The 23,242-nt window shown below is 46.8% G+C and overlaps 1 protein-coding gene across 2 annotated transcripts; it reads left to right on the forward strand.

The window, feature by feature from the left end:
* The first annotated feature begins 1,763 nt into the window (after nt 1-1,763).
* ints2 (integrator complex subunit 2) lies at nt 1,764-22,993 on the forward strand. Of its 2 annotated transcripts, XM_036525258.1 has the most exons (26): nt 1,764-1,855; nt 1,944-2,085; nt 2,898-3,210; nt 3,424-3,562; nt 4,167-4,269; nt 6,064-6,177; nt 7,496-7,626; nt 8,076-8,246; nt 8,642-8,862; nt 10,392-10,517; nt 11,122-11,193; nt 12,265-12,379; nt 12,891-12,959; nt 13,343-13,477; nt 14,138-14,314; nt 14,823-14,931; nt 15,633-15,737; nt 16,845-17,009; nt 17,583-17,784; nt 18,551-18,676; nt 19,362-19,563; nt 20,658-20,924; nt 21,141-21,248; nt 21,342-21,447; nt 21,904-22,080; nt 22,676-22,993. In XM_036525258.1, exons 3-26 carry the CDS (start codon nt 2,918-2,920, stop codon nt 22,843-22,845), a joined length of 3,603 nt encoding a protein of 1,200 aa, XP_036381151.1. In that variant the 5' UTR covers nt 1,764-1,855; nt 1,944-2,085; nt 2,898-2,917; the 3' UTR covers nt 22,846-22,993. The 2 variants fall into 2 exon arrangements, with proteins under 2 accessions (XP_036381151.1, XP_036381152.1); XM_036525259.1 differs by lacking the exon at nt 1,944-2,085.
* The last annotated feature ends 249 nt before the right edge of the window (nt 22,994-23,242 follow it).

Consider the following 23,242-nt stretch of genomic DNA (forward strand, 5'->3'; position numbering starts at 1 on the left):
ACCTGACAGCATTGTTCCACTCTTTGTGAGACCCCAGCATTACCTTAGGATCAACACCTTGTGCGTTTTGGTTGTAAATTTCAAGACCACATTAAGTTTTTTTAAGCTGTATACCAAGTGTATATGAGTGCACTCGCCTCTTCCAGCTGTTGTGAGCAGGATGTATCGATTAAGGTGGTAAAGATGCTTTTCAGTGTGAGCTCCACAGATATCTGAAGTAGCACAAATAGGAAATTACCGTTCATAAAATGCCATGTTTGCTCTCTGTGCTATTTTCACTTTGTGGTTGGTATGGACAGTAGAATGATTCTCAAAGTTGCCACGGGTTTGCACTGACCACTGGCCTGAAGGTATTGAGGAATAACCAAGTTTATTTTTCACATATAACATTCTTCAAAAGGAAACTCCTAACAAACTCCTTCTGCAGTCAGCAAAGTGAATTCTGATTTTATCTGAATAAAGGTGAAAACCTTTTAGTGCATTGGCACCACGCTGTCAGATCCAAGTGACTTAAATGTCAATTCAACTTTTGAGAGGGGCACTCAAAATTTTCAAAACAAAATAATAAAATGTGTTTGGGGGGGGGTGGGGGGGGGGGGGTCAGGATTCTCGGGGAATTGCATTGGTTTTGACATTTCTATTAAGGTTCTTACCAAAAGATACTGTGAGTGCAGATGAAAACAGCACTGTTATTAAAAAAAATATATATATATATTTGTAATATTCAACTCCTGCCCAGTTTCCTGTACTGAAAATGTGTGAAAAGGAAAGAAAGAGCTGAATGTGTCCAAGTAATTTTGTAAAACAAAAAATATATAAATATAGAGATATATATATTAAATGCCAAAAGTGTAAAATAATTAAAATGTATACCCAGCAAGCAAGGTTTTGGGGGCAAAAAAGAATTTTGTATTGTCTTATTTGTTTTATAAAACTAAAACTCACACAAGTGCAAATGACAAAACCATGCTTGTGCAACATGAAAATGTCACATTCAGTATATGAGCAGTTGCAAAGCATATTTGATAATGTATGTGATCTGGAATTCCAATAGACCCACAAATTGAGAATATTAAAGTTTAAATGGCTTTAATTTGTTCTGTCACTGGCTGCAGATTTCAGCCTTGGTTTGTATGAGATTTGCAGTCCATTGTAATTACTTGGACCTTGCTTTTTTTCTCCTTACCCCCTCATCTTTCCTACTGAGATCTGAATGTACCATCTATGTAATGTTGTGAGAAGTGTCTTAAATTATATTGAATTAGAAGTGATTTCCTTAAACCACTGTTTGACTCCAGAAGCTGATAGACAATTAAATGCTTTTTATTACCACAATCACTTTTTAGTCTTTGGGGTGGTGGGCATGGAGAACGCTACTTAAAACTGCAGAGACCTGAACGCTGAAAATTGTTGAAATTGTGCTTAGAAATGTACAAGACGAGAAAAACGTTCATACTTTCAAAAAACATTTCGGATGAATAATAAAATAATTTATTCATAACTTTTCCTCTGCTTCTTTCTTTGTTCGTTCAACTTCGACGGTGGTGACCTAATTTAATTATTATCTGCGAGGCAGACATATCAACAAAATGTTTTATCTGGGGAATTTACAGTAAATTGTGTTAGCTACTGTGCTGTAGTCGTTTTTTCGGTTGCACTACTTGCTAACCACATACGTCTGGGACAGTGACGAGAAAGCGTGATGCTTGGTGGATTCTCCACGGTACATGCGGAGTTTTCGTACATTTTACGCGTCCCCTCGGTAGAGTCGCTGGACGCACTTTCAATGGATAGCTAAGATATATCGGATGCCAATGAAAAGTGTGCACTTGTAGCCATATACCTTTCCAAGAAGGTAAGTTGATTACCTCTACGTATACATCTGTTACAACGGATTATCGTAAAACTGAAGTTTTTACGTATTTAACCCGCTAAAACTAAAGAGACAGATGCAGTGATCCGAGGTGAGCCGATCTTGCATTCGAGAACGTCGGTGTGGGGAATCACGCCAACCCGAGGCCCTTCGGATTTTGAAGGCCCTCTGCTTTGAATCTCGAAAACGGCCCCTAAATCGCAACAATTAAGGTAAGCTGCTGTTACCAATAAAGCCCAGCACGTAAACAATTTGTCACCGTTTTATAGACTGAATGAGAGTTAGAACAACTAATAGGTGGAGTGTAGATACCTAGTGTTGGCTAGATGCTAGCAAATCTGCCAGCCGGTGGTTCTGCTAACGTTAGCTAGCGGACTAGCTAATAACCGGTCAGATATCCGTAAAACTCAACTTATAAAAACATAAAAGGTTTGATCGTTCGTTCGAGTTCGTTCGCACAGTAGTTTTAGGTCTGCATTAAAACGTCCCCATTCATTTGTTTCTTAAAATGAAATGGAATATGTCCCTTTAAGTTTGTAAAGGGAAGCCATTCAATAAGAGTACATCATGAACAACAATTAGCTAAAAGCACTAAGTTAGTCAGCTACTGTCATCTTCAGGCTGCAGTGTTGTTAGCTAGCTAATTAGCGTAACAGACTGTCAGTCATAAGTTGTGTCCACATACAGTAGCTAGCAGATACTCATTAGATAACCACAGAGTATCTATAAATGCAGCAGCCAGTTTAAAGGCTGAAAGACGATTAATAAAGCTAATGTTACTGTTGTTTGACTACCCGGTGTGGGTTGTATCTATAAAAGGTGCCAATAATCGCCAGCTCGGTAAGTAACGTAACAGTTTGACAACACAATTGTAGCGAAGTTAACTAACTGGACACCATTGCGGAGAATCGGCAACTGTTCGGAAAGCGTGCCGAAGAAATGCCTGTCACCAGTGGGTATTTAGTTTGCTAGAACTGCATGGACCGCTTCGCATGAGATTACACTCACAGTTTACCCTCGGCAGGCATCGGAGATTTAACCAGGATGTCGGACAGCGCGGGTCTTCAGTTCGTCAGCCCGTACGCTTTCGAGGCCATGCAGAAGGTGGACGTGGTGCGCCTGGCGGCGCTGAGTGATCCCGAACTGAGACTGCTGCTACCCTGCCTGGTGAGGATGGCCCTGTGTGCCCCCGCCGACCAGAGCAACACCTGGGCCCAGGACAAGAAGCTCATCCTGCGCCTGCTGTCCGGGGTAGAAGCCGTCAACTCGATCGTCGCTCTGTTGTCAGTGGATTTCCACGCTTTGGAACAGGATGCCAGGAAAGAACAGCAGCTCAGGTAAAAAGGTTGTGGTGCAATGGTTCGCGTACTAATGTTTTGCAAACTTTGTTGAGAGATGAGTTGATTTTGCATTTTGGCCCAGCCTGGAAGTTGGCTGTACAGTGCTTGTTTTGATGCTGATATGTTATATGGTAGGTGTCTTTTTTTTCTGCACATGCTGAGTTCGGTACAGTTGAATGTGTAGATTGATGCCCTTCACCTCTTGGACAGACACAAGGCAGGGGGTTCCAACGGGGAGAGTGTCCTCGTGTCCCAGCTCCAGCATGGCTTGACTCTAGAGTTTGAGCACAGCGATCCTCTCAGAAGGCTGCGGTTGGCACTCAGTGAATTGTTGGCCATAATGAACAAGGTACCCCCTGCAGAATTCTATCCTGTATGCTCAGTTCTGTGGCTGGTTTGTGTTTGTCTTTTATTGTTGTCATCAGCCATTCCATCGTGCAGCACGGAAGGGCTTTGTCAGTGTTCTCTTTGATGTGTGTACATACTTGATTGATGGAATTGCATGCTTATTTTGGTAACATTGCAATCCATTGCAAGTAGTTTCCAAAATTAGGTGATCCTGTACTAAGCTGGACCAGGGCCATTATTACTGTTTGTATACCATGTCATGTTTATTATTGTGTCTACCAAAGTTCTTATATACACAAGAGGGTGAAACACAGACATTTAAGCAGCTCTTGATCCTGAAGCCTGTCTGTGTTTTGTCCTCTTGTGGACATATATATAATATATAAATGTTTATGTCTACACACGTACATAGATTGACGTCTGCTTACGACACAAAAACCAATCATGCTTTTTGTCTTATTTTGTGAATTTTGTTCCATTTGTTTTATTGCATAACCTATACCACTAATATGCCTTTTGAATGCTTTGTGTTTGGTGCAATAACTGAAGACACCTGTTCTTAGATACTTTGTATCTGTGTGTAATTTAGTTCTTCCATTTTGCAGGTCTCTGATTCAAATGGAGAGTTTTTCTTGAAGTCCTCAGAACTCTTTGAAAGCCCTGTGTATCTGGAGGAAGTAGCGGATGTTCTTTGCATCTTACAAGCAGGTAAAAAATTAAGAAATTAATGATTTTTGAATTTTTAGAAAATATTGGATTCATAAAATTGTTGTCCCATGATAAAGCAAACGGTACATGTACTAAATGGAAGCGCTTGTATGTTTGATTGCTTATGTTGAAAGTTGGTGTAATATGAACTTTTGAGTGGCAGAGCTGTGTTTACGAATGTGTGTACTAACTCATGAAAAATATACTTTTCAGACGTGAGTAACTTGGCATTTTGGTACACTGAAAGCATTTTTGTTAGAGATGTGATGTTCTTCTCTGCACCCTAATGTGTACAATGGGACACTAAGACATGTGACTGTACACCCTTTACCCCAGTAGCAAATAAGCCTAGTTGTAGCAACTTCTAGCACATGCTACACACTTTAAAGTTGATAAACATGTAGCGGTAAGTGTTGACGGCCAGTGAGTACTGTTAGCACATAAATGCAGGATCTGAGTGACTAGTGAAATTAAATGGTGGTCGGTTGTTGTGTGTGCTTTAACCACCCCGTCCCAGCGAGGGAGCATGTTCAAGTAGTGTCTGAAATCAGAGTGAGGGTGGACTGTTTTGGTTTGACGTGAACTCCGCGTGAAACGGCAGCCCGTGAATGCGGTGATGGGTGTGATGTTGATTGTCCAAACGTGTCAGTGCTCTCTGGGGCGGTGTAAATATCCACGTGTGGTTTGCCGAAGAATACATCAGCACACAGGTTAAATGGGTGATTGCTGTGAAGTGTAAAGGAGGTGGGCGGCGTGGCAACTGTCCAATGCATCATCCAGTTGATCTGGAAAATAAACAGATCGTCAATACAGAAATGACAGTATCAGCTGACATGCCGTGGCTCCTGAGAACCCGATGTAGACTTGCTTGTCAGGCAGAGCATTAAGGAAGTTTGACCATATGAAGCATTAAATCTCTCGTACAGCTGCGTCTTATTGTAGCCAGCAGTATACTGTCTATATGCTGTCAACCAAGTGTGTCACCAGTGAATGCATATACTGTCAAAGCACTTACAATTGAAGGGCTAGTGTACCAATTTACCAAAACCCGTCAAGGACATGTTATATCGTAACTGACTCACAAACAAATACTGTTGGCTCTAATTACCCATAATGCCTTGGTGTCAGAAGAGACAGCTAGTTTGCCAATGGCTAGAGTATTGCTTTTGGCAGAGTAAGCTGAAGTTTATGCTGTCCAGACAGGACAGACCAGCCAACGTTGAGAAGCCCTGTTTGAGGTATTGGATAATTTACTGTTATGTAATGGACAAGAAAATTAAAATGACGATACCAAAGAAAAAGTGCAAAATGGACCAAGCACGGGAATGTATTGGGTTACTTTGAATCTGAATTCTGAGGTTCGATGATACAGAAATAAAAGTTTTTAAGGACTCATATCTCAGGGTCATTGCAGTTAATTTTGCTGGAAACCTTGAGAAAAGGGCACAGCTCGAGATCCTGTGCAGGCATAGAAGTTTGCTTAAATTGAATATCATGAAATACTATGTTAATTTTTCATGTTTATCCCTGTGTGTAAGCAAAAACATATATTAATTAGAAGTAGGCGCGGTAGTTTGGTAAATATATACGTCTAGGCCTACATTCCAATAACTAATATACACCATATAACCAGTGCTTTTGCTTTGTTCTTCAAGGAAGTGATGCACCTCATCTCATTAGTGGACGGTGCAGTGGCTCTCTTAATTGGCTGATAGGGTCTCCCAATCACTGACGCCTATTTCATGATGCTCTGCCATCACCAGTGTTTGACCCGTGGCATCTTTGTCCTCGCAGAACTTCCCTCATTACTGCCCATCATAGACGTAGCTGAAGCTCTGCTACATGTGCGCAATGGAGACTGGTTCCTGTGTCTGCTGGTGGCTAATGTTCCAGACAGCTTTAATGAAGGTAGGTGAGGTGTCCATTGCTTTCTCGGTCCTGTTGTTCAGTTCACCACTCATTTATCATCTGTGGTAATATTTTGTGTTAGAATTGTTTAATTGAACCACGCTAAACTTTATGTTGCTGATTTCAGGTAGTCTTGATTATGTCATTCAGCGTGCCCCTGTCCTTCTATTACATTAATCCCCAGTGGACCAGAGGTTTTTCTGTCTCTCAGTTGTTGTGGTCTAATTGGAATTTCACATGGCATTATTTCTAATCTCATAATGTTTCTCTTCTTGGAAATTTAGATTTACCTCATTGATAATGGATAGGTAATTTAAATCTGCTCTGGTCTGGAAGATGCTTCTGTTTCTTTGAGAGGCGCATTAAGGGGAATTGAGTAATTGCTGCTCCTTGTGGCTAGTTATCACTGGGGGTCACCTACAAGTCAATAGCTTGTTTGTGCAAGGGAGGGCTGGAAGGAAGTAGTCTAAAGCATTATGTATGGGCGAAAACAAGCAAATTCCCATCTGGCTCATTACAGAAAGGGCATTTTATTCAAGCCGAGGAAGTGAATCATTGAAAAACTGCAGTTATAGAAGGGATTGTTATCGAACATTAGAAAAACAACATGCGGGCATATTTATGCCCTCTTATGTTTTCTACAAATTTGTGTCATTTGAGGTGATTGTAATCGGTGTTATTTCTGGAGATGTTATGGTGCTTATTTTCAGTCTCATTTGACTATAAATATTTCACTTGTTAACTGTAATTTAGACAAAAAGGAATCTATGATAATGACTCAATAGCAGAAAAGAATGCATTTGACTCTAAACAACAAATTAATGAATTATGCTAATGAATAATAGGCTGAGCTGATTCTTGTGTGCAGTCACAGTTTATTCTTTCATTTGTTTGAAGTGAATAACATTACAGAGACCACAGAGCGTGTGTTAAATCAAAGCGAGCAAAACCATTTGAAGATGTCTGAGAAAGAGAGAAAAGAGGTGCTTCAATTTGCTAAAGCACATCAGATTTTTTCAGTTCAGAGCTGTCTGCGTTTGAGTGCGATTGCTGAGGTCCGTGTCGTGTGTGTGTGTGTGTGTGTGTGTGTGTGTGTGTGTGCGTGCTTGTGTGTATGGGCGGTATCTGTGTGTGTGTATATTCTGTGTGTGCACACATGTGCATGTGTGTATGTACTGTGCTTGTTCCTGTGTGTGCGCATGTGCGTGCGTGTGCTTGTGCCGCACACGTGTGTATGGGCTGCGTGTGCGCACCTGTGTGCCTGTGTGTGCATATGTACACTGTGCACGTGTGTGTGTGTGTGTGTGTGTGTGTCCAGTGTGCAGGGGGCTGATTAAGAACGGCGAGAGGCAGGACGAGGAGAGCATCGGGGGCAGGCGCCGGACGGAGGCGCTGAGGCAGCTGTGCCAGATGAACCCCTCGCAAGCCCTGAACATCCGCGCCATGGTGGTGAGAGTCAGCACAGCGCCTCACGTCTACATGACTGCATGCTGTAGGTCACAGAGGGCACTGTGTCTGCAGGCTTTTGTTGAGGTCTGGAATTTACACACCTAATATGACGTAGTGTTATCATGGATTGACCATTGTAGCATTTCTCTCCACCTCCTCGAAGCTTATTGGTATAAAGAGAGCTGGAAAACCTGTTGAATTGGGTGTCCAACTCAGTGGCCACATCTGCCTGCATCACATTACATTACACTACATAGCTTACAATCTTTACATGGTATCCAGCTTGATATTTACTGAGGCACTTAAGGTTAAGTATCTTTCCCAAGGGTACATCAACAGTGCCCCACCAGGGAATTGAACCAGCATGGGTGGGCTGTATCCCTTAGTCATTACCACTGAGGTTAGTAACTCTTTTGTGATGAAGGAACAAACCTGCTTGTCTCATGCAGGTGGAGGAGTGTCACCTGCCTGGCCTGGGTGTGGCTCTGACACTGGACTACAAGCCGGACGCTGCCGACGACGCCGTCAGCCCGTTGGTTTCATTCGTTAGCGGGCTGCTCCTGGGCACCAATGGCAAAGTGCGCACCTGGTTCGGAATGTTCATCCGCAACGGCCAGCAGGTGAGCAGCATGGCCTGATGTGGCCGGTTTTGATTGGGTCAGAGCAGGGATGGAAATAGCGCTCCTAATTCACAGCGATGTGCGCTGTTCCGGGGTTTTCTGGAAGACAGTTAGTGTACCAGCACGATGCAGCTTCTTCTCCATTCACTAGCCTGCTTCTAGTAAAACTCAGAATACCTCTATACAATACTGCTATATATTTGGAGAGCAACAGCTCTTTGTTAAAGCCCCAGTTTTGCAATAATCTTTTGAAGTGTATGTGGTAACTATTTTTTAGCTGGACAAACAGTCTGAGAAAAGTGTTGCACTCTGTATAACAGCTCAGTAAAAGTTGGGTAGGAGTAGTTCTGTCCGCTGACCCTGACCTCTGACCTCTGACCTCTCCGTCCCCTCAGAGGAAACGCGAGAGCAGCTCGGTGCTGTGGCAGATGCGCAGGCAGCTGCTGCTGGAGCTGGTGGCCATCCTGCCCCGGTCCCGGAGCACGCACGTGCCCAACGACAGCGAGGCCGACACGGAGAGCACCTCCGGCTACTCGGGCCTCAGGGAGGAGCACGTGGTGAAGGCCAGCGCCCTCCTGCGCCTCTACTGCGCCCTCATGGGCATCGCGGGGCTCAGGTCTGTCTCAACACTCTCACCACACTACTGCCTTATCTCCTGTATGGTGCTTTCAGAAAAAATGCTGTATAAATCAAATGTATTATTATCATTATTATTATTAATGGTAGTAGTAATAATTGTTGTTGTGGTGGTGGTAGTATTTTTTTCCATGCCATTATTTTATTTATCAGTTTATCAGGGCCGTCGCGATAACCGCAATATTGCAATACCCCACTATAAGCCAACTGCCGGGGGTGGTTTCCATTTCCGTTTCCACAAGTAACTGAAACTGTGGATAAGGGGGGACAGTTTATATCTAGCCTAGGCTAAAGGCTAGGCTTAATCCATAAAGGAGAAAAGGCGTGTAGCCTACCTGGTGTTCTTATTGCGCCTCATTGCCCTTCTGTGTTCTGCATTTAACAGTAAACAAGTATTTAATTTGTTTTAAAAGTGTGTCATCTTTGCCATTTAAAAACCAACAATATACCTAATAATAGCCTAACAATGAAGCTTATTTATATAGCACTAAAATCAGGATAAATGAAGTAATTTGCAAGAACAAACCAAAAAAAATACCGCATATCGCACTGTTGAGCCACCCTAAATCACCGCAGGGGAAGTTCCTTCACTGCGACAGCCCTACTTACCAGATGCCCTTGATCAAGGTGACTAACATTGCGCATATATACATGTTTTGTGTCATCCTCTAACATATGCATTTAAACATCTTTTACATCTTGCATCTACATACGCATTTGTACAGTTGGATATGTATTGAGGCAATGCACATTAAGTACCCTTCACAACACAAGTTACCTGTCCAGGATTCAAACCTGTAACCTTGTGGATACAAGCCCTTCCTTGCTGTTAACTACTTCACTCTGCATTAGAGGGGGCGTCATTGTGTTGGCAAGTCCTCCAGCTCTGGGCTACAAGTCGATTCCTTTCTAGAGCTCTATATTCTGTGTGTTTTTCAGTGTTCTGCCTTGCTCAGAGGAGTGACTTTTCATGTATTAAGTTATTTGAAATCAGCATCGCCTTGTGGCTGAAAACGAATGAATTATGCATCGGTTGAGGTTTAGGTCCAAAGGCAAGCTTTTTTCCCGTGGACTGTAAAGGGTGAATTTTTCATGTGGGAAAGCGGTTGTGGGAGGCGGACAGGCCCATAAAGAGAGGCCATCTCTGTGGAAGTGTGTCTGTGATTAGAGCCCAGATAAATGGCAGTGCTAACGCTGAGGAATTGATCGGGCGCCCAGCTCGTTTGTCAGCTGGTGGATCGGACTAGAGCTGCGTGTTAATGCTCTCTGGGTGCCTGTGTGCGTGTGTGCGACATTGCGTGTGCACATGTCCGTGCATGTGAACAAGTGTGTTTGTAATTGCGTGTGTATGTAATTGTATGTGTGTTATCGTGTGTGTATGTGATCCTGTGCATGTGTGTTGGATTATTGTGTGTGCGCGCGCGCATGCATGCGATTCTTTGCGTATGTGAGACTATGTGTGTGCGTGCATGTGTCTTTGTGTGTGATTGTGTGCATTTTCTCCCGCAGGCCCACCGATGAGGAATCGGAGCAGCTCCTGCAGCTGATGACCAGCCGCCCACCCGCCACCCCTGCAGGCGTGCGCTTCGTGTCCCTGTCCTTCTGCAAGCTGCTGGCCTTCCCCACGCTCGTCAGGTAGGGACGCCTTTCTCACCGGAGTGGACAGCAGCCTCCACAGCCGCCCGCAGGAGCGGAGGTGAAGTTTGGTTCAGAGGGTGTAACTCACTTTAATGGAAGCATCAGCCAAGTTAACACACTGCCGTAGTTACACTGACCTCTGCACCGAGGGGCACACAGAGTCCCCCGACTGTCAATTAAACGGTCCGGTTGTGTTATATTGTGTGTAAGTCCTTGGGGTTGTTGCTGTTGTGATGTATAGCGGGTCGGGAGGACATCGATCACAGGGTCATGAAGGGATGATCCTGGCATCACATATAAATATGTCCAGTCGTGTAAACATTCCCATTCGTTAAAGTGAGTGTGACTTCCGGGCTGACTGATGGCAGTGGTGCATCACACTCCCCGCTTCTCCTAAATCACCTCCGCACTTCACTCCTTAAAGGAGACTGACCCTGTGAGATGCATAGGTCAGTGTCCTCAGAAGCTAGAAGTCTTCAAAGGAAATTGTCAGGTGGCGGGTCACGCCCAGTGACGGCGTGGCGGGGACGTGCGCTCTGATCGGACGCGGTCCCGGGAAGTAGAACATGGATGGCAGTGACATCTGACACTCTCTCTGCAGCACGCCGGAACAGGAGCAGCTGATGGTGATGTGGCTGAGCTGGATGATCAAAGAGGAGGAGTATTTCGAGAGGTGAGGATCTGAAACCCTTTTGGTCCTTGTTCTTTAAAAAAAAAAAAAAAACAACTTACCCACATAACAGTCATGCTTATGTATGTACACTCAGAGGAGACTTGTTTTTTTTTAATGAACAAGTTTGTCTATAAAAATTCATCCCTAAAATGATCTTTGTATCCTCTACACTGAAGACAAAATGAAGAATTATGTGTTACTTTTTGGGCTGTAAAAGGCCCACGAGGGTGCCTTAGACATGGTGCATGGAGCAGGTGAAACTTAGGAATGACTGAGACACACACATTTTGCGCTGATTGTCAGTCCTGGCAGAACATTGATGTTTTGTTTGTAATGATAGGAATTTATTCAGGGAGATATTTTTATTTTATGCCTGATGCATGCTTTATCGTAATGTTGAAGTGAAGTAGTTTACTGCTGGTACCATGTACTGGTGTTCAGAGGACAAAGAATTCAAAATTGACCAAAATGTATTTTTTCCTCTGGGTTTCCATTTAAAAAGAGAACGTTATGCCCTGGTGCATCTCATACAAGGATACAGACAGTAACTTACTTAGTTTGTTTAATGGTTTTTCAGTGTGCAGCCGTGATAGATGCTCCTTCAATGACTGTGTACATGTATGTCACTCACATTGCATTGTTTTGTGCTAATGCATCTACTGCCTGATCAAGTGCACGTCACACCCCCCACCCCGCTCGTTCTGCCCCAGGCGTCGGCCCGTCCCCCAGCGTTCCCGAACAGACGGGCCGCGGCCGGCTTTAAACAAACAGCGGTGCGCGCGGTATTCCCGCGAGGCCGATCGGGGGGTCTGATCGTGCCCGGCAGCGGCCCCCTTCCTCTGCCGCCGCGTAAATCTTTCATGCGCACGTGAAAGCACACACATCAGCAGGAAAGTAAATTAGTGCTGCGGGAGGCGGCGTGGGGGGTGGGGGGGACAGGGGCGGGGTGGGCACGCGCTGGCATAATCATTTTATTAAAGTGCCACCTCCCTCCCCTCCTCCCCCCGTCTGTGCTGAGGGTGCATTATTAGAGGTGCATAAATCCCTCTCTTCTGTCTTGTGCCTCCTCAGTGCCGCGGGCGTATCCGCTTCCTTCGGAGAGATGCTATTACTGGTTGCCATGTATTTCCATAGCAACCAGCTCAGCGCCATCATCGAGCTGGTCTGCTCCACTTTAGGGATGAAGGTAAAGTGAAGATCAATACGCCGTCTGAGAAGGACACACCCCTCGATGCTCTGCTGCCCAGCGCACGCACACACACACACACGCACATGAATGCACAAACATGCATGTACATACATATGCACACATGCATACACATATACACGTACACATGCACACACTCACATTCACGCTCACACACGCACAGGACCCACATAGAGTTATGGAGGACGTTAATGTGCTCACATCCTGTGCTGTCCCTCTGCCTTTGTCCCTGCGCAGAAATCAGTGTCGCTATTTGTAACAGTCCTTTAGTTGAAAGCCTGTTGGAAACCAGCAGGGCTTGAACAAGCAGAGCCTGCTGTGATCTTAATTCTCCTTCTGTGAGTCGGTCTCAGTGTCTCTCGGTGCCGCGCTTCGCCCTCCAGATTAAAGGGAAACTGTGGAATGCAACATGACGTTTTGCTTTGGAAGTTGTGTGCGTGCAGCAGTAGATGATGGCATGGTGACATCGCTGTGATAAACATCTCCACAGATTGCCATAAAGCCCAGTTCCTTGAGCAAAATGAAGACCATTTTTACGCAGGAGATTTTCACCGAGCAGGTACTGTACCGAGCACAGCTGCTTTCTTTCTCAGACAGAAGAAAAGAACATAGTCAGGATTCTTCTTTTTCTCATACTGTAAGAGAGATCCTGTGGTTGTTCTCTGGCAAATATTTATCTTGGGGAAAGGGTTTGTTTGGACATGACCTGCCCACCAAGCATGAAATATCCAATGCAATACCTTCCCTGGGTTAATTTTAAACACTCCTTAGTGACTTTTTCCAGAGGTCTTAGCTTTTTTACGAGGAATTGTAAAGTGAAGTAGATCGCTGGTAATTTTCTAGATAACCCATTGTCATTAAAATTAAATGAAAATTAAACATTGAGCACTGACTGAAGCTATGAACAGAGTACTGGACTCCAGCTTATGGTCTGTGTTGCAGGTGGTCACTGCCCATGCAGTGAGGGTTGCCGTCACCAACAACCTGAGCGCCAACATCACCGGCTTCCTGCCCATCCATTGCATCTACCAGCTTCTGAGGAGTCGCGCCTTCACCAAGCACAAGGTGTCCATCAAGGTAGGTCAGGCACAACCCCGACCCCACGTTCTCACTCCTCTTTAATGCACCACATCTCCTATATGAAGTATATTGTACCGCAAGGATTGTCACTCTGTAGCTTAACTATGAACTAGCTTTGCCGGACCGTCTAATGCAGGTGAAATTACAACAGCCTAGAATGATATGTTAACCCTTTCACACGTAACTTATTTTATGCTATGTAGTGTGCGTGTTACGTTACATGGTTCGTTATGTTTTCATTAGCGTTATTAAGCTTCTCATAGTTTTCATCACCTCATTTGCTATATTTTTTTAATGTTAAATTGCTGTTTCTTCAAAGCTAACATTAGCTAGAATTTTTCCAATCTGGTGTTCTAATCGCACGTGTTAAACGGCTAATCACACCGGTGTGACCGTACGCACAAAAGGGTTAAATAACTACTAGGCTGTTAGTCAGTCCCAGAACCAGTAGTGTCAGATGTAGTTTATGTCGTGCCCTTAGTGTGTTACTGCTTATTCACCTTCACATTCACCTAACAGCTGCTCTGACACATGCAGATGTCTCAGCTCATGAAGTGCATTATGGGTTACAGCTGTGCAGTGGGGGAAGGGGTATGTCACACTGAGTTGCCTGTCACACGCTGTATTCTCAGTTGTTTTTGATGGATGTCCACGCAGGACTGGATCTTCAGGCAGCTGTGCGAGACGACCACCCCGCTCCACACGCAGCTGCTGCCCCTCATCGACGTCTACATCAACTCCATCCTCACCCCGGCCTCCAAGGCCAACCCCGAGGCCACCAACCAGCCAATCACAGAGCAGGAGATCCTCAACGTCTTCCAGGGCCTGGCTGGGGTGCGTGTGCCCCTCTGCTCTCTGCATCTCTGGGAGGGAAAAAAAATCCCACCAGATAACCCCCCCCCACCCCCCCACTCTCCGAATTACCTGAGGTGGACTTAAACAAGCATTAACTTTGATGAAGTGTGTAAAAAGGGCTTCTATTTTTGCTTTGCTGCAGGTCATTTAAATCCTAAGGTAATAGAATAATAATGGTATACCACACATGTTGACATAAAAAGAGTAACCCCAGGTTGTTTCTTTTTTTCTTTTTTAAAATATACTACCTTCTCTCCCGTTACCTGGGTCGACAGCCCTGAATTAGTAACCGAATACTGAGGTGCTCATTATCATTTCTGCAGCTGTCTGTATTTGTTAATGGAGCACCCCCACTGATCTATTCTAGATAGTTTTTAAGTTCTGCACTGTTTTTCCCTTCAGTAATACATTCTTCATCTCTTGCCTGGTAGTGGTACGACATGGTGCTGCACTTCTTGTTAACCTCTGACCTCTCACCGTGTCACAGGGGGACAGCAGTCGTGTCCGTTCCCAGTACAGCATCACCACCCAGCTGCTGATCCTCTATTACATCCTGTCCTATGAGGAGGCCCTGCTGGCCAGCACCAAAGCCCTGGGTTTGTATACCACCCTTTCCTTTGCTGCCCTCTTCCTCTCCTTTCAGCTCTGTCAGCCAATCATAGTCTCCAGTGTAAGTTCAAATGGTGAGAGAGTGGCAGGAATGTTGAGTTCTTGCCTGTCCATTCAAGAGTGAGATGATATGGGGGGGGGGGGGGGGGGGCAGTAAAAGGGCAGCCTCTGTCTTTGGCTCTTAGCCCCTTTGACACCGTGAAGTGTGGATTGTGAATCATCCAGGTTTTGCGGGTGTGCAGTGGAACGTCTCGCTGGACAGATGCCTTTAATTCTCGTTTATTTTCCCCTCTGGACAATCTGTCCTCTGTGGGTGTGGGAAGGATGTCAGAGTCCTTGAATGTGAATGCAGGCCAGCAACAGCCACGCTGTCTGGAGCGGTAGCTTGGCACGGCCCCCTAAATCTGCCTTTCATTAGTCTTCATTGAGCTCTGTTTGTCTTGCATTTCCTAAATTGTTGTGTTTATTTAAGCTCCTTTCACCTCAGGGAAAATGAACGGCTCATTCCAGATTTGGTAATGAAGCCTCTTAAGTGAAATATATCTACACTTTGGATAGGCGTAGCGTCATTCAGACAAGCAGCCTTGGGGAGGAGTGGGTTTTAGAAGGCACTGTAGGCCAATCGCCTGGCACCCCGTTTGGGTCTGGAGGGAGACGCGCTCTATACTGTTGTTTGCTCTCGTTCCAGCCCTCATGCAGAAGAAGCCCAAGTCCTACTCCGCCGCACTCATGGACCAGATCCCCATCAAGTACCTGATCCGACAGGCCCAGGGCCTGCAGCAGGAGCTGGGGGGTAAGAGTTGGGGGTGATACCGTCCCCCTGCGGTTTGTGCATCTCATTTCTCATCTCATTTCATATCCCTCCAGCATACAAGCTCAGTCCTCCAAGCTTCTGAGTTGTAGTCATCTGTTCCCTTGTATCAAATATTTGACCTCCTGGAGCCACCTATGATAAGGTCATTTGACCTTTTACCAAGATGACTGATTTGTGTGGTTAATGAGACACTCCTATTGTCTGATGCTACTGAGTTATTTCCATCTTTCTCTCCAAAATTGTGGTCTGTTTGCTCATTGCAATAATTTTAAAAAAGCAGAGGGCTCTTCTACCCTTTTCGTAGACTGAATCAGTGTTCCCTTTATAGATCTGGATCTCTTACATGCAGCTGCCATGCATTACCCCAGTCAGATTTAACCTTGGCACTAATAATGGAGTGGAAGGTGGCAACACATTGTAAAATCAATTTACCAAGCGAGTGTGGATAAAAGATCGGTGAAACTGCCCGTTAAACGCTCTTTCTCGTTTAGATAAATACAGCTCTGCGTTTCTCAGACAGATAGTTCGCTACAGTGGGTCTCACAGCACGCCTTAGAATTGGTGTTTTTGCGGTGAAAGAGACCACTTGACCGCCGCGCTTTTTCAAGGACATCGTTTTCTAATAAAGTTTAAAATTTAGGCGCCCACAAAAAAACAATTCTTACAGTGAGTTATAGGGCACACCTTTGGAAGTGAAAATAGCAATTCTGTAGTCATAAAAATAAACACACTTTGCAATTGCCAGATACTTGTCTGTCTAGAATAAAGTGTCCTATCTAAATAGTAACAACATAAATAGTATAAATTATACACTGTGCTTACAAAATCCTTAGTGTAGTGTGATTGTTTTCACGAAGGCCGGGTGATGTGTGGTGTGGATCTTGGGGAGACCAGGGGGTGGGGTGCTTCGTTTTCATAGGGCCAGTTATTCCTCTGTCATTGTTTTCTTTGATTGGCCTGTCCTCTCTCTGTGTTTTGACTGATTTGGCCTGACCCCTTTCTGTGTTTTGATTGGTTGGCCCTTTGTCTCTCCGTGTTTTTTATTGGTCGGCGAACCCTCTCTCTCTGCGCACCTGCTCCCTCTAGGTCTGCACTCTGCCCTGCTGCGCCTGCTGGCCACCAACTACCCGCACCTGTGCATGGTGGAGGACTGGATCTGCGAGGAGGAGATCACCGGCACGCTGCCGCTGCTACGCCGGATGCTGCTCACCAGCGCCACCTGCAAGTACTCCCAGCAGCAGCTGCAGGACGGTGAGCCGGGGGGGCCGGGGGGGCCGGGGGGCGGGCGGGCACATGCCGTTCTCACACTCGGAGCTCGGGAGAAAAGCCCGCGTTACAAATCACCACATCACGGATTTATCCCCTCTTCCCCCCCTCTCTTTAAGGCATGGCTGTTCAAATCCTCAAATATGACATCTGATTATGGAAATGTAGATGTGATTTAATCTAAACCTTAGAGAGGGGATTTTTTTTCTCTCCCCCATAAAAAGAGAATGTTAACCTCCAGCTCCCTTTTTTTGCTTATGTAAGCCATTTAACATGGGAGCGGAGATGAATGGCTGCAGAGAGCCAGGGGCGAGTGTCTGCTGTATTACAGATGACATAGATGTAAAGCTCAGTCATGACAGGCGTGGGAGGAGGGAGTCAGCTTTATTATCGTCCCTGTTATTAAGTGTCACCGAGCTCAGCCTCTCCCGGAGCCGGCAGGAGGTCTAATTTAGCCCCCCTGCGCCGTAGAGCAGGGTATCGAGTTTCAGTCGCCGTCCCCGGGGAGCCTCTATCTGTCAGGTGACTGCGGCTCCGGGCTTCCTCCCCCCCCCTCAGCATTCCAGGCGATGCCATCCAGCGGCCCGCAGCTGATGCAGATACTGGAGCACCTGACCCTGCTGTCGGCCAGCGACCTCATCCCCTACGCTGAGGCGCTCACCTCAAACATGGCCATGCTGCTGGGCGCCGGCGTGTCCCGCAGGGTGCTGCAGACCATCAACAAGCTGTGGATGGTCCTCAACACCGTGATGCCGCGGAGGTGAGTGATGTCAGCAAAGCCACCTTTCCACACCCCCCCCTTCACACTCATACCCTGGAGTCCCTCTCCCCAGGCAAACCTACTGAGCGTCCCTTTATTTGAGGTGATTAGGAACCGGGGGGGGGGCCTTTAAGGGTCTCCTGGAGCACGTCCTGCAGGAGCCAGAGTGCAGATCAGCGTTTCAAAGCCGGCTACATGTTCAGCGGTCATTCTAGAAGAATATTCAATAAGGCCCCAGGCCCCCCTGGGGCAGAGTGAGAATGCTAGAAAAGAATCTGCCCAATCAATAGGCCACTCTTTAACAAGACAGCCCAGTGCAGGTGGACTCTCCTAGGCGGAGGCTTAATGCATTGTTTTCACCCCTCATGGTATCGAATGCTGTGGAGGCCCGCGGGGACGAAAGTGTAATAAATCTCCAAACGGCGCTAGAGTGTCAACCTTTCGAAGTTGCCATTGATTAATGCCATCGGTCTACTGGAAGGCAAACAGTTGGCTTCGGTGGGACATCACATGGCAGACAAAGGGCTGTCAGTCCTCTGAGGTTTGGGGCGAACGATCATCAAGGTCGTGGAGAATGCTGCGGATCTGGTTTACAGTGCAATTGAACGGTATCGGTATCTCCATCACTTCTACCTACCACACGTCAGCTGTGCTCAACGTGGTCCCTTAATGCTCTGTGTGTGTGTGCGTTTGTGTGTGTGCGTTTGTGTGTGTGTGTGTGTGTGTGTGTGTGTGTGTGTGTGTGTGTGTGCGCGTGTGTGTGCAGGCTGTGGGTGATGACCGTGAACGCTCTGCAGCCCCCCATCAAGCTCCTGCGGCAGCAGAGGTACACGCAGATCGACCTGATGATCGACCCCTTGATCGTGCTCCGCTGCGACCAGAGAGTCTACAGGTGGGTGCCTCCCTCCCTCCCCTTATTTCTGCTACGAACGTTGGGGGAGGGGGGGAGCAGGGATCCACCTCTTGCGCGTGTGTGACTGTAGGTCACAGCCTGTTGTCTGTGCCTGCTGTCACTGCTGCTATCTCAACATGCACTCCCAACAGCTTTCCGCACCAGTTGGCAGTGTAGTTGAACTCCCCCTGGTGCCTAACTAAGGTATGGCAGAATCCTACATAAAAGAAATGTGAATATTTGAAAGTATGTTTAAAATTACACACCGTATATACTGCGAAATGTACTGGTTATTGATACCTGTGTGCATGCAGTTTTATATGTATAGGGAAATATGTTTTTCAGCAATTGCAATTTTATGATATGCTCCTCAGTACATTCATAAAATTGGGTTATTGATTTGTATCTCTGCAGTGTGACATGTATACTCTTACACATATGACTTTAATACACATTCTCTGTATATCTTTATTAGCCTGTGCTGTTAGCGTGCTGTTGATCAGTGACGGTGGTTGTTTCTTTTGTTGAGGTATCTGTACAGATTTGTTAGGGCTGGAGGTATCTGCTGTCTATCAGGGCTGGTGGATTTAAAGTGGGTAACTCAAGCCTGCTGGCTCAGTGTCCCAGTTAGTGTTGGAGTTGGATTGCAGTGGCTGAGAAAGGGCTCTGTCTTTGTGTCTCCCAGATGCCCCCCGCTGATGGACATCACTCTACACATGCTCAATGGCTACCTCCTGGCCTCCAAGGCCTACCTGAACGCCCACCTGAAGGAGACGGCCGATTTCGACAGGCAGACCCAGACCATCTCAAACCTGGGCCTGGCGGGGCAGCCAGACACCCCCGAGGTCACCCGGGAGGAACTGAAGAACGCCCTGCTGGCTGCACAGGTGACCCGTCTCGCCCTAACCGGCACAGCACAGCAGTGCTTCTGTCATGAAAACCATACTCCATATATTCCCTGCAACTGCAATTTTAATTGCTTCAGTTTTAGTGAATTGTTCAACTCTACAGACGGTCCCCGAGTTACGATGCTTGGACTTACGATTTTTCGACTTTACGATTGTGTGAAAGCGATACGCATTCAGTAGAAACCGTACTTTGAATTTTGATGTTTTCCTGGGCTAGCGATATGCGGTACGATACTCTCTCGCAACGCTGGGCAGCGGCAGCGAGCCGCAGCTCCCAGTCAGCCACATGATCACGAGGGTAAACAACCGATACTCTGCAGTGTACTCTACTTCTTCACTTTCAGTACAGTATTTAATAAATTACATGAGATATTCAACACTTTGTCATGAAATAGGCTTTGTGTTAGATGATTTTGCCCAATTGTAGGCTAATGTAAGTGTTCTGAGCACATTTAAGGTAGGCTAGGCTAAACTATAATGTTCGATAGATTAGATGTATTAAATGCATTTTTGACTTACGGTATTTTCAACTTACGATAGGTTAATCGAGATGTAACCCCATCGTAAGTCGAGGAGCATCTGTATAGTGGTCTGTATCTCCTATTGCATTTTGTAAAGCACACTACAAGTGTACGTGTATTTTCATGCAACACAGTTGTCCAACTGAAGGCTCAAACATTCACAGCAGTGGGCCTCCTTTGTAGTCTGCGTTTAAAAAAAAAAAAAAAAAAAAAAAAAATTCAGTGTGTGAGGTCGTTTTTGAAAGCCTCATATAACACTGCGCTGTCAGGCTGGCCCAGTAATATTTCATCCTCTGATTAAAAACATATTGAAGCCTGAGGTGTCACTTTTCCTCCTCTCCTGTCAGACAGGAAAGTGATACGAGAGCGATCTGGATCTCCCCGAACAGAACAATGATAAATCCCATGTCTAGTGGACTGTGAGTGGGGCTGGGCAGGGGGCCAGGGGGAGCGACATCGCACCCCTCCCCCCCATCGCTGTATTTCTCACTGCTCCCAGGACAGCGACGTGCTGTACATGATGCTCATCACTCTGTCTGCCGCTGTTCCCAGGACAGCGCAGCGGTGCAGATACTGCTGGAGGTGTGCCTGCCCACCAGCGAGGAGCGGCAGCTGGAGGGCGGGGCCGGGAGCCTGCTGAAGAGCATCCGGCAGTCGCCCGAGCTGCAGGAGGCGGGGTCGGGGGCGGGCCGAGCCGAGGGGGAGGAGCCTGAGGGGGGCCTGCTCAGTGACCTGCGCGAGGTGCAGTGCCTGATCTGCTGCCTGCTGCACCAGATGTTCATTGCCGACCCCAACATCGCCAAACTGGTGCACTTCCAGGTAACGGCACTTTAACGGGGGGTATGCTGTGGGGGAAAAAGTTGCCCCCGTTGCACGGAACTGCTCCATTTGGTCCCTGAGAATGCAGGTTGCCTAAGCATTTCTGCTTTACCATAAACACGTTTTGTATCTTTTTAACAAACCTCCTTTGCCTGTAACAGTGGTCCACATGTTGTCAGATACCCGACCAGGAGCTTCACGTGCCTCTCTCCCCAGGGTTACCCCCAGGAGCTGCTGCCTTTGACCGTAGCTGGCATCCCTTCCATGCACATCTGCCTGGACTTCATCCCTGAGCTCCTGGCTCAGCCGCAGCTCGAGAAGCAGGTCTGTCTCCTCCCCTTCGCTTCTCGGCTCCGCTCTGAAGAGTCTGCCACCGCCGCTCCCCTCCCATCTAAATGAGGTTCTTTCGCCCCGCAGATTTTTGCCATCCAGCTCCTCTCCCATCTGTGCACTCAGTACGCCCTGCCCAAGTCTCTCAGCGTGGCCCGCCTCGCCATCAGTGTCATGGGCACTCTGCTCACAGGTGATTCATTTATCTCTCTCTCCCTCTATCCCTCTTCCTTTTCTCTCTCTTTCTCTCTCACCTTCCCTCCTACCACACTCGCTCTGGCTCTGCCTTTCCCTTTGTCCACCCCCCCCCCCCTCCTTTATTGAACTCATACTTAATTGCAGGCTCCACCAATTCGTCATGTCAGTATAGTGCTGCCATCTGCTGGCAGATTTACTATAGTGTGGTGGTTTTTTCTGCCTATGTAGTGTCAAATACACACTGACATTACGTCATAGAAAAAAACCCCTTCAGTAAAGTACGGTTTAGCAGTGATACTTTGTATTTATTTTAAATATTGCCTATTCTTTTGAAAAACCTTTCAGTCGCATTGGTGTGTCTATAGATATACCACAAAAAAGAACAATACAAGTCAGTGCAAAAGAAGTTGTCAGACATGGCTCCCACAAACACTGCTCCTGTTTCTCCCAGTGCTGACCCAGGCCAAACGGTTCGCCTTCTTCATGCCCACTCTGCCCTGCCTGGTGGCCTTCTGCCAGGCCTTCCCCCCGCTCTACGACGACGTGGCGTCCCTTCTGGTCCAGGTGGGGCAGGTGTGCGCCTCCGACGTGGCCACCAAGGCCAGAGACATCGACCCGCTCATCGCTAGTAAGTGTGACCGGAACCCACTGGGTCCAAACCATCTTTCTGAATTTGTACAGCTGGTCGACCAGAACCTCATGTGAGTCTGACGTGTACTTTCAAATTACATTACATTATTGTCATTTAGCAGAGTAACTTACATAGATAGCAGTTTTACACATTTATACAGCTGGGTATTTACTGAGGCAGTTGTTGGTTAAGTAGCCTGCCTAATGGTGCAACAAGAGTACCCCAGCGAGGAATCGACAGCCGAGAAATTGGTCACCTTTCAGTTACAAGCCCCTGCTCTTTACCACTATGCTCTTCACCACGCTGCTTCTGCATGCTTCTGCGTCCCATCGTCCAAAAAGGGTAGTCGGTGTCTGCTCTGCTGGCTTGGAAAGAGATGCTGTTGAAGCAGTGAGAGGTGCAGATAACTAGATTGGTCAGGGGGACAGAAGTACTGTAAACTCAAATGCTGTCTGAGGGGAGAGAGAGAGAGAAAGAGAGAGAGAAAGAGAGAAAGAGAAAGAAAGAAATTGTGTGTATCTACCCTGCTGGTGTGCTGTTCTGTGACTCATACCCCACTGTAACCCCGTCTTGTGTGTCCGCTCTGCCTCAGGGCTGCAGTACCTGAAGGAGAGGCCGGAGGAGGCGGGCCAGGCGCCCAAGCTGACCCTGCCCCAGAGAGCGGCGGAGGAGCTGGGCTGCAGCGACCCGGACGCCCAGCTGTGCTGCTGCATCGAGGCCACCTTCATGGACATCATTGGCTCCCGCCTGCGCGGGACGTAGGGCCGGCCCGGGCCACGCCCGTTTTCACAGAGCAACGGGGAGGCAGAGAGGCGGAGACGCCCCTCACTCACACGTTTCCTAACAGGATGTTCTAGACGACAGAGGACAGGGGACTCGGGCCTTGCAGAACCGCGCGCCGGTCATTAGCCGGTGGTTCGGGTTTGGTGGCTTCGTTGGAAGCTGACAGGCGGGAGCACTTCCTTTTCGATACCAATGTTTGGTACACTGTGCGGTGCTACATGTAGTTGAATTCCAGGTTGCTGATATTTGCAGAAAAGAACTTCTGTGCAGCCTGTGGTAGTCTGGTAGTTTCTCCTGTTAGGTTGACTTTGCCTTGTTTCACGTCTCTCTGTTGTATTTTTTAACATGTGTATATTTCTGGAATACACAGCTTGTG

The sequence above is a fragment of the Megalops cyprinoides genome, chromosome 3 (assembly GCF_013368585.1).
Source record: "Megalops cyprinoides isolate fMegCyp1 chromosome 3, fMegCyp1.pri, whole genome shotgun sequence".
In the NCBI taxonomy this organism is placed as follows: Eukaryota; Metazoa; Chordata; class Actinopteri; order Elopiformes; family Megalopidae; genus Megalops; species Megalops cyprinoides.

Excerpts from the sequence above, each read along its gene's own strand:
- ints2 (XM_036525258.1), top strand. The coding sequence starts at position 2,918 with ATGTCGGACAGCGCGGGTCTTCAGTTCGTCAGCCCGTACGCTTTCGAG. Across the intron at positions 10,518-11,121 it reads GCCTTCCCCACGCTCGTCAG|CACGCCGGAACAGGAGCAGC; the intron begins GTAGGGACGCCT and ends CTCTCTCTGCAG. Across the intron at positions 17,010-17,582 it reads CCAGCAGCAGCTGCAGGACG|CATTCCAGGCGATGCCATCC; the intron begins GTGAGCCGGGGG and ends CCCCCCCCTCAG.